This window comes from Carlito syrichta, unplaced genomic scaffold, assembly GCF_000164805.1.
Source record: "Carlito syrichta isolate Samal-C Ts95f unplaced genomic scaffold, Tarsius_syrichta-2.0.1 Scaffold315108, whole genome shotgun sequence".
Lineage (NCBI taxonomy): Eukaryota > Metazoa > Chordata > Mammalia > Primates > Tarsiidae > Carlito > Carlito syrichta.
In genome coordinates this window covers 155,502-167,628 of record NW_007259204.1, presented here as the reverse complement: position 1 = coordinate 167,628, position 12,127 = coordinate 155,502, and the positions used below count along the sequence as shown (strand labels likewise).

The 12,127-nt window shown below is 29.6% G+C and overlaps 1 protein-coding gene across 1 annotated transcript in view; it reads left to right on the top strand.

The window, feature by feature from the left end:
• Window positions 1-12,127, top strand: part of LOC103274897 (protein eyes shut homolog) — an 872,098-nt gene that overhangs the window by 781,489 nt on the left and 78,482 nt on the right. Inside the window, 1 exon segment of the mRNA XM_021706071.1 lies at window positions 7,019-7,131. Within this exon segment, the coding sequence (XP_021561746.1) occupies window positions 7,019-7,131 (113 nt within the window).

Here is a 12,127-nt window from a genome sequence, read left to right as displayed (position 1 = left end):
GAGTTGTTGATAATTGCCATTCTGACTGGAGTTAGGTGGTATCTCAGTGTGGTTTTGATTTGCATCTCCCTGATGATTAGTGAGGTTGAGCATTTCTTCATGTGTTTGTTGGCTGCTCGAATGTCTTCTTTTGTGAAGTGTCTGTTCATGTCTTAATAGACTTTTACAGTCTAATTATCATTCTATTTAAATGAATTCTAATCTAGCTCTTTGTTCTCATAAGTGATTTCATAGTCAACAAGTTACTCTTGTTTTCAGAACCAGAAATCTATCACTATTTTCCTTTTTTTAACTGAACTTTATATTTCTACTATTAATAATATAATGCAACAATACTTAGTCCCACAGATGTTATGTAATGACCGAATTAGAAAAAGTAAACGCCCTCAGTTCACCAATCTTCTAAAGTGTAGTTTTTTGAGTAGATAGCTTAGAGAAAAAAATATCAATTAAACTTCAGACTCTGCTCCCCTTTATAAGCTAGAGTGTTTTTTGTCAATACACGATTTATACAATCATATATAGCAACCCTGTGTTTGCCACACAATATATGCTTAAACACATATTTGTTGAATCAATGTATGGATTTTTTTCTCATCTAGAGAATTAGACTTAGCCAAATTTCTGTTTTACTTCTACATATCAACTATGTCCACATGAACCACATAATATTTCAAAATTTATTATGTCAAAGTAAAATGAAACTAATTGAAGTATCACCAAATTTTATGAACTAAAATATTTTTTTATTTTTATATAGTTGCTTTGTCATTAAGTCTCACATTCAGGATATTTATAGATTAACATGTAACCGTTGACATTATACCAAAATAATTACCATCCAATTTAGTCTTTTATAACCGCTAAACATATGAAGCACTACATGTTAATATTTAAGTTCACCTGCATGTACTCTGCATTGACACTTCTTAACATTTTCCCTTTTTTCTAGACCTATTATTTTCCAAGATTCCCAGCATTGGAATGATTCATGAGAAATGAATAAATACTTAATAGGTATTTAATAAATATTCATAGCATTAAATTTTCTACTCCTTTATTTCTCTCCCTTCTCCTTTATGCCACACATGTAGTTCATCTAAGTCATTAATTTCTTCCCCACAATATCATTCACATTATTTCTTTCTTTTTTAATTTTATATTTTATTTTGAGAAAGCAGGATTTATTAAGAGAACAGAAAAGCTCCCACAGTTGGAGGGGATCCGAAGGGGTTGCCCCATTCACATTCTTTCTTCTTTGTTGGTTACTAGCAAAAAAAAAAATAGTATAAAACTAAATTATGTCAGCCCTATATTTTTTTATGAGCTCTCAATTGCTTCAGTTAGTTGGAAGCTAGTTCTAATGAATTTTCATCATATTATCAGTGAACATACCAATAAAGAAATAATCTAAGTCAGAGTAATGTGGAATTCAGATAAAAATGAATTCATCATAGAATAACAATAAAGTGAATTTTGAATATGTTAGTGGAAAGACTGAAAAATTTAAATTTAAAAGGAAAAATACAATTAACAAGTATGCATAATATTTGAATTATTGAGGAGAAATTGATATGTCTGGTAGACCGTGGGAATAATTGGAGCACCAACACAAGCCAATTAGTAATGTGTAAAACTTAACAATTTATGGACAAATACATAAGTGTAAACATGTTACTCAGTCATGCCTTACTCCATGCTTCCTGGCTGCGGCCCCCTCCCCACCTTGGAGAGATGAATCTTCTCTTTCTCTTCCTCTCTCTCTATATTTATTTTACTTTTAAATAAACTATATTTTCTAATCTAAAAAAAAATGTTACTCAGACACTTGAAATATAATAACAGAATAAGTTGATGAAAAAGTATGAAACACTTTTGACAATGGAATCAGGGGTAATGGTCATGGTTTGGTACTAGAAACTGTTTATTCTATATTATAAACGATGTCGAATTTTCTATTTTAAAAAGGCATATGTGTTTTCTGGCTATGAATGATTAATTGGTACTATGATGTTCTTACTGTCATAAGCAGTTAGAATATGAAAAAAAATGCCTGAAAAGTACAAAAATTACACAATCCCTCATATCCCAGAAATATCATTAGACTTAGAAAACAGCAGGAAACTGTGGCTTATAAGCAGGATAAAAATGAGTCAAAGCAAATAGATCAATAAATCATAAAAATTCTATAATCAGCATAAGAGAACTTTACAACTGCTAGTATAATTTATCTAGGGACTGAAGGGAGATTTGAAAAGTATTAAAGTGAAAACTATAAAGGAATAATTAAGTATAAAAAGAATCAACAAAAAAGTCAACTATAAAAAGGAAATAGGTAGAATTTATAAAGATATAAAAATAAAATATCTGAACTATATTTAACAACAGATTACACACTGCAGAAGAAGGTATCTTTCAACTTGAATGCATAGGAATAGAAACTACACTGAAAAAAGAAGATAAAAAGGTTAAAAAAACTTAACAGAGACTCAATAACCTTTAGAACAATAGCAGAAGTCAAAATATGTATAATTGGAGTTCCAAAACATGGAGAAAAAGAGACAAAAAATTATTTGAAGAGACAATAACAAACTTGTCTAGATTTGATGAAAAATAGCAAAACATATCTCGCATAATCTTAATAAAACCCAGTAAAAAGAATTATCACTGACTTTTTATTAGAAACAATGCAAACCAGGAGATAATGGAACATCTTTTTAGTACAGAAAGAAAATTTTAAAAAACTTCAACACAGAACTTCAAATCCAAATAAAAAATTATTCAAAGGAGTACAGATTAATGAAATTTGAAGCAAAAAAAAAAACTAAGGGAATATATTTTATTGTATCTATATTATAAGAAATTTTAAAAGAAACTCTTTAGGTTGCAGGAAAATAATACCAGAAGCAAACTTGGAACTGCAAAAAGGAATGAAGAGTATCAGAATAAGGTTGAGACATAATTATAATGAAAATTTAGACTAGAAAAGATCACAGCAGCAGCAGCAAAGAAGAGCATTATGGGATCTTAATGGGAATATGCTCTGTAAATCAAAAAAGATTGTGTGTGTGTGTGTGTGTGTGTGTGTGTGTGTGTGTGTGTGTGTGTGTATCAGAGATTGCCCATGTTCACACACACACATACACACAAACACACACATTCACATTTTCAATTTTTTTTTCTCATATAGGGTTTAGTTTAATTGAGGATTTAAGATATATTTTATCAGCAGAAGCATGGTTCAAAGAAACTCTGGTGCATAAAATCAATCTATAAAGTGGATAAAATAAAACTGTCCCTTAGTAACATGAATGCAAAAGCACTACTTACAATTTTTCTCTTCCTTCTCGATGAAGTTTCCTGAAGTTCTCTGAGAAACACTTAAACTCCGTCAGATAGCAAAGTATGAAGAGTGTTGATCTAATCAATTAATATTGCTAGTTTTGAAAAATTTCTACCTTTTACATTTCTAAAAATTCTTACCAAATTACAAATAAGATAGATACTTGAGAAGATAGGACTTTCAAAAACAAGCAAAATAATCAATAAAACAATCTACAATAAAAATAAAACTATTGGAGCTTTTTGTTGTTTTGCTTAGTCATAACAAATGACTGTTTCTTAGTTGTCTTCAAACCAACTTTATTGGTTATCAAAGTCCACTAGTCTAAGAAGTCACTTGAATTTGGCTAAATCAGTTATACAAGACAGCATAAGGAGCCATTAAAAAACAGAAGTAACAATAACAACGTAAAGAGAAATAACTTATTAACTACAAAAGGAACAAGAAACCATTCTTTAAAATTGTCCCTTACATGTAGAATGGTATAGTGGATGTTGGAGACTTAGAAGGGGTAAGGTGGGATGGGGATGAGAAATGAAAAATTACCTACTTGGTGCAATGTACCCTAGTTGTGTGGTGGCCACACCAAAAGCCCAGACTTTACCACCATGCAATTCATCCATATAACCAAAAACCACTTGGACCCCTAAAGCACAGTACTCCTAAAGCTATTAAAATGAAATAAAAATAATAAAAAATAAAATGGTGCCTCAATAGCAGGTTAACCAAGAATTTAGATATTCTTCAAATAGTTGTGTCTCTACACTGTCATAAGGATAAAAAATTAACACTTCTACTTTCATAATTTTTCATGGCATCAAATGTTTAGGCACATAATTTTCAAAACATTCATGTGGTATATTTGTATTTAAATTAGATTATTTATAAACTTGAAATATTGTATACACAGTCTAAGCTATAGCCATGAAGGACCTCTGTGTAAACTTTGTGTAACTGCTATTGAATATTAATATGGAAATTACTTACACAGTATGGATAATCTACTGACAACTTTTTTAATGGATGAGAGCAAAAGCCATGAAATGCCAGAGAGAGAATTAAGTATTATTCTATTAATATGAAGGTAGAAAAATTTAAAGCATATTGAAGATATATTTAGAAATTTAAGATAACATGTTTGAATTGAAAAAAGAGGTGTTATTATTACTGTTTAGTGCCATGAATTATATTCTTGGTGTTATGAGTTGGCATACTCCATTGCCATTTTACAAGTTTAGAAATAATTGTTAGTTATTGTTTCATTATTTGTCTTAGATAAAAATAAGAACCGTCTTTGTGAAATCATAGTAATTCATGTGAGTGCAAAATTTTTCTCATAAAAATGAAGATATCATGCAACAGTACCCTAAAACAAGTTTTTAAATCATTTCTTGTCCTTTAGTATGCTATATACTGTTAAATTAATTTTCCTTATCAATTATATATGTTTTGTTTCCCTTCTTTTACTTTCAAGTATCCTGTCCTAGAAACCTGACTAATCAGATCACTATAAACTAAAATTTAAAAATAAAGAGAAGTTTCCCAGCAACGGAACTCATCTAAAAGAACCCTATTCACTTAGAGTTTAGTATTAAGGCTCAGTAATACTGAGTTCATATTTCACTTATTTTTTTTGCAAAATGAAACCTTTATATTTAAAGTGAAAAAGACACAGGGATTTGTTTAAAGGCCGAATAAATATTCTGGACAGGATGACCAGAAGTTTATGTGTAAGAAAATTAGAAAATTAGTCTACTAAAATAAGAAACAAAATTTAAAATCCATTCAAATTTGAAAAACTAATGTATGGGTAATTATTTGTCATTTTTGAAATCCCAGCGTGAATAATTTTAATTTCTAATCCATAATATGTGAATAAAATTGAATTACAGAATTCTAAGTATACCAATAGAGTAATCATGAAGTCACTTCCTTTTTTAGAACATTTTTCTTAGCTCTCTGGTGACTTTGTATTTATTTTAAAATCTATCACTTTTTTCTCTTGATTTTCATGAATTATAATAATCTTAATGACCAGAGAAAAATATTTACTAAATGTATGCATATTTTATATCATTGCTGAGCTAGGTCAGAATTACATTCCAACATTCACAATCATTACAATCAAAATTATTTTTCTAAAACCATTTAGAAGTAGATGTAAATGTTATTTTTAAATTTTAAAAACTAGATTCATTTATACTTCTAGTAAAGATAAAAGTTAAATTTGAAAATCAAAAAGATTAATAAAGCCATAAAACTTAGCAATTACAAATCAATACTTTTATATCTGCAGCTTACAAAAATATTTCTGGGTTTTTTAAAGAATCAATTTGACTTCTTTGTAAACTTAATATGTGAAATGTCGTTTTATTTTCTAGTTCAGTCATTTTGAAATTTGACAAAGTGTTACTAGTTGAGAGGGTTTACAGTACATTTGAGTGTGTATCTGGAAAGAAGCAAAAACTTTAAAGGTTTTTAAACTAAGACTAGAAATTAAAAGGTAAGATAAAATGTATTCATTCTAAAATTTTTAAACAAGACAAAGTCCTTATTCAATTATTTATTGACATTACATTCAATGAGATACAGTGTATACTTTTAATTCAAAAACAAAGTTAGGCAATTTCTTTTTCAGCATATATATTTACTGATTCTCCTTGTCATAATTTGGTTCATCTAAACTCGAAATTTTTAGTAATATTGAGAATATACCAGAAGATGGAAGCTGAAATAAACACTCGTTTATAACTATAGAATTCTGATCTGTGCCCACTTTTATTTCTCTTTTTCTCATAAATATAAAATTAATAAAATAAAATACACATAATTACTGGTATAGTATTGTATGTTCAGAGTGAATTGGATAAAAACCATATGTCATAACAAGGTTATTTTTGTTCAACAAAAGGGATACTTTCCATTGTCTTTATTTTCTCTTTTTGTTCTTTGCCGCTTAGCATCTTTCTGTTGTCATTTTTTCCCAGGTTGCTCCTAGGGAGGATAGGTCACACAACTGAACACAAAAGGCGTGCATAATGTACTATGGCAGCAGACTATCACAGATATTTGTATTTTACTCTGTTTACTTTGACCCCTAGGACAACTCTTCTTGATGTTTTGACAGCTGCAGATAAGGGGAGGGAACTGATGTCTGCAAAGAAACACACACACACACACACACACATACACACGCGCGCGCGGGCAAAAGAGAGGTTATATATAACTGCAGTTGTATTCTCTATTTCTCTGTATTTGACTTTTTTTTGGTAGATTCCACAAATAAGTGAGATCATGCAATATGTGTTTATTTGTGTCTGGCTTATTTCACTTAGCATAACGTTATCGAAGTTCATCTAGATTGTGGTAATTGACAGGCCTCCTTTTTTAAGGCTGAATAATATTTCATTATATATGTGTGCACACATGTATACACAACAACTTCTTTATCCATTTGCCTGCGTTCATTTCAGCACTATTCAAAATAGCCAAGATAAGAAAAAGTTCTATTAATTCATGGATTGATATTTATGGAAAGGGTTGAATTACTCTACTATCAATATATTGAATAAACCAAATCAGCCCCCAAATCCAATTGTACACCTAACCAGTTTGCAGCAAGAACAATATACAGAAGAAAATCTTATAAATTCTCTGTTTCTCTCTCTCTCTCAGATTTCTGGACCAGTCAAGAATTTTACTGGTTGCATAGCAGTTATAGAAATCAATAACTGGGAATCTTTCATTCCATCCAAAGCAGTGAAAAAAAATCACATTGCTGATTGCAGGTAAAATATTACTAGTGAGTTTTCAAATAACTTGTTAAAATAACCACACCAAAAATTATTTCCAAATGAAATAATCTAATCAAGATTACAATATATTTTGTTTATTGTTTCACATCTCCACATTCTACTTCGCTCTCTTACAGACTATAGAGTTTTTAAGCTATATCCCATTAGGTTGGATTATTGTATAAAATGAGTATCTCCTTCTTGCTTTATAAGATTTGTCATATCAACCAACAAATGATCAGTTAGTCATGATCAGTAAATGTCTGGCAGAGCTAGTTTAAAAAATAAGCATACTAACAGTCATAGATGTGGTATATTAGTTAGAGTGTTAAAATGTTTTCTTTCTCCCAATTCTCAAAAAAGTTGTTCTTGGGTTTGAATTTCTATTACTGGTGATACAGTTCTTTCAGACACTCTGCTTCTGACTACAGAAATCTCTAAATGTGATTGACAGTGGCATATTTGAGAAAATATTAGGCATTAAAGCACTGGTATGAAGTAGTTAAAATATTCTCTTTTTTTAATTGTTAGTGGAGAAAAGGATCATTTTGGAACTTTGTGGTCAATTGGAAAAGCATAGTTTAGATGGCATTGTGAGGCAAGATGTTTGATCAAAGGAGAGCAAAAAGCTCACATACTTACCTTGTGAGGTTGTAACTTGTAGTTTTGATTTGCCTGCCCCTAATTATTTGGTGTTATTGAGCATCTTTTCCTGTACATATTGGCTATTTGCATATCTGCTATAAAATTTCTATTTGAATCTTTTGCTAGTTTTTGAATTTTTTATTGTTGTTGTTGAGTTTTAAGAGTTCTCTATATATTCTAGATCTTAATCTCTTACCAGATACATGAGTTGCAAATATTTTCTTCTATTCTATGGGTTGCCTTTTTACTCTGAGGTTACTGTCTTTTGACACATTTTTTTTTAATGTTCAAGAAGTATAACTTGTCTTTTTTTTTTAATTGACTTTTTTTTTAATTGACTATGTGTTTGGTGTTATATCCAAGAAATCACTGCCAAATTTAATTTCACAAATCTTTGCTCTATTTTTTTTCTAAGAGCTTTCTAGTTTTAGGTCTTATGTTTAGTTATTTAATCCATTCTGAATTAATTAGTATATATGGTGTTAAGTAAGATTCAAGCTTCATTTTTTTGCATGTGGGTATCCAGCTTTATCCAGGATCTTGTATTGATAAGGCTGTCATTTGCCTGTTAGATAGCTTAGTCCCATTGCCAATCACCATGTATGTAAGTGTTTAGTTCTGGACTTTTTATTCTACTCCATAGGTCTATACGTTGGTCTTTGTGCTAGTACCAAAAGGTTTTGATTATTGTACCACTGTAGTTAAGTTCTGAAATTAGGAGGTGTGAGGCCTCCAGTTTTGCTCTTATTTTTCAAGATTATCTTGTATATGTAGAGTCCCTTGAGATTTCATATGAATTTTAAAATGGGATTTTTGGTTCTGCAAAAATCATTATTGGGATTTTGCTAGGGACTGTACTGAAACTATAGATTACTTCAGTAATATTAACATCTTAATAATTTTATTCTCTAATCCATGAACATGAAATGTGTTTCCATTTATTGATTATGTCTTCTTTATTTCTTTCAGCAGTATTTTGAGTTCCCATTCTACAAGACTTTCACTTCCTTTGTTAAATTACTTTCTCAATATTTTATTGGTTTTGATACTATTTTAAATAAAATTAATTTTGTAAGTTTCTTTTCAGATTATTCATTGTTAGGGTATAGAAGAGCAACTGATTTGTATATTTACTTTGTATCCTGCTATTTTGTAAAATGTATTGATTAGTTCTGATTAGGTGATTTGGGAATTTGGGGGTTTTTCTACATATAAAATAATATCATCTGCATAAGAAATTATTTTGTTTCTTTTTTCCAATTTAAATGCATTTTATTTCTTTTTCTGGCCCAATTGTTCTAGCTAGGACTTCCAGTACTGTGTTGAATAGAAGTGACAAAAGTATGCAGCCTTACTTTGCTCCTGACCTTATATGAAAAGCTTTCAGTCATTCCCCCTTGAGTATATTTGCTGTGAATTTTTTACATATGACTTTTATTATATTGAGATAGTTTCCTTCTATTCCTAGTCTGTTCAGTGTTTTTTTTAAATCATGAAAGAGTGTTGAATTTCGTCAAATTTATTTTCTGCATTGAGATGACCATGTGATTGTTTTCTTTAGTCCATTAATGTGGTGTATTACATTGATCAACTTTCATATGTTGAACTGAACTATCCCTGCATACTGGGAATAAATTTCACTTGATCACCAAGTGTAAAACTTTCAATATACTGCCAAATTCAGTTTGCTAATATTTTCTAGAGAATTTTTGCATCAATGTTCACCAGAAGTATGGGACTGACGTTTCATTTTTTAATAGTGTTTTTGTATGACTTTGGTTTCAAGATGATACCTCATGGAATGGATTAGAAAGTGTTTCCTCCTCTTCAAATTTTTGGAAAAGTTTGAGAGGAAAGTTGTATACGTTCTTCTTTAAATTTGATATAATTAATCAGTGAAGCTATCAGGTATAGGTTTTTCTTTGTTGGGAAATTTGTGACTACAAATTCAATCACCTTATTAGTTTTACATTTATTTTGATTTTTTTTGTTTGTTTCTTCATGATTTAGTATTGATGGGGTTTGTGTTTCTGGCAGTTTGTCCTTTTTATCTGGGTTATTCATTTTGTTGGCATATAATTACTCATAAAACTTTTTATAATTCTTTTTATTTCTGTAGAATTAGTAGTAAAATCATTACTTTAATTTCTAATTTTAGTAATGTAAGCCTTCTCTCTTTTTTCTTAGTCCATATAACTAAAGGTTTATTGATTTTTTGACTTTTTCAAACAATTAAGTTTTCTTTCATTGGTTTTCTTTATTGTTTTCTTTTCTTCATTTTATTTATCTCTACACTGTTATCTATTATTTTCTGTTTTCTAATGTTTGATTGATTGATAGATTGATTGATTGATTTTAAAGATGTGGAGTACAATTCAGGATCAGCTATACAATTGGTCATCAGAGGTAAAGTTTGGGCCTACGTTTGGTCCCCACTTTGCCTGGTTTGAGATCAGGTACCCTTATTAATGTTATGTACCCCTCTGCCCCCAGCAGTTTCCCACTACTGCCCATCCCTTTCTTACAGTATTATGGTAAATATTCAGGGTCTGCTTATGAGTGAGAACATATAGTACTCAATTCTTTGAATTTAGTTTCTACATTTTTTATTTTCTAGTTTATTAAGTTTTAGTTAACTCATTGATTTGAGATTTTTTTAAAAAGTGTTGATAGCCATACATTTCTCATTTAGCACTGCTTTCACTGTACCTCATACATTTTGGTATGTTTCATTTTTATTTTCTTTCAGCTCAAAGTGTTTTTTAATGTATCTTGTAATTTATTCTTTAATCCATTGGCTTTTCAAAACTGTGTTGTTTAATTTCTACAAATTTGTAATTTTTCTAGTTTTACTTCTGTTATTAATTTTTAACTTTACCCCATTGTGATAAGATACTTTATTTGACATCTATAGTGTTAGTCTATTGAGACTTAATTTATGACCTAATATATAGTCTATTCTGGAAAACGTTCCATGTGCATTTAAGAAGTTTGTATGCTGTTGTTGGTGGGTAGTATGTTCTATAGATGACTGTTAGATCCAGTTGGTTTATTGTGTTAAGTCCTCTATGTCCTTACTTATAATCTGTTTGATTGTCCATTCATTATGAGAATGAGCTATTTTTTTCTCTCTTCAATTCTGTCAGTTTTTGCTTTATATGTTTTAAGTGTCTACTATTAGTTGTCTAAGTGTTTATAAGTATTATATTTTTTTGCTGTCCTGAACCTTTTATTAATGCATAATTGGCTTTGTTTTTAATGTTTTTGATTTAAGTTCTATTTTGTCTGACATTAGTATGGTAACCCTACTCTCTTTTGTCTACTCTTTGCATAGTATTTCCTTTTCTATCCTTTTACTTTTAATCAAGTGTCACTGAACTTAAAGTGGGTCTCTTGTAAAGAGGATATAGTTGAACATCTGTTTTTATCTGTACTGCAAGTCTCTGTCTTTTGACTAAAGAGTATACTCCATTTACATTTAAAGTAATTACTGATGAGGAGAAACTTACTAAAGTGGTTGGAGAAATTCTGGTCACACAATATATGTTTGGAAAGGATAAGGATGTTTTAATAGACTTTCAAGATAATTGTAAGTACTCTTGTTTGATATTACATCAAAACTTGATAAGAAATAAATTATTGTGTATTAGTTGCAAAGTAGAATGTAAAACCCAATCAATGTGCATTTTAATCTATTAACTTAAAATTCATTTTTCTGTCTTGCACTTTGAATTGAACTTTTACTCATGCACAATTTTGTACTATCAAAATATTGGTGTTGTGAGTTTTTCAACTATTCTAAATATCAATATAAAGTATCATATTTGTTAATATCCCCTCCAATATCATCAGAAAAGTCTTTATGTATTATAAAGCCATCAATCTCACCTTGGTGGATAAGACATTTTCAAAATTCTAATATTTGCTTGAAAGCTCAAATTTTATCATTGGCAACAAATACTGTTACTTGTTTTCCTTTAAGTGACAGACTTTTTCTTTTTTTTTTTTTTTTGAGAAAATGTCTGCCGTATACCAAAGATTGTGTAATGATAGCTTGAATGTCAGTTATTCTTTAAAGTAAAACTGTGTTTAATGAAAATAAGCAGCTATCTGATCTCAAACATTAAAAAATTACTAAAGTGCTTCTCCTTGAGATAATCACTATACTTCAGTATGCAGCAGAAATACTTTATGCATAATTCTCTTTTCATCACATATATTATTTTTAAAAGCAAATAACACGTTATGATTTAATAACATTAATAAGTCTGCCACTTTTTCAAATACATCCTAATTATAAACTATAAGTGATAATACAATAACTGCTAGGACAATGTTACCACAA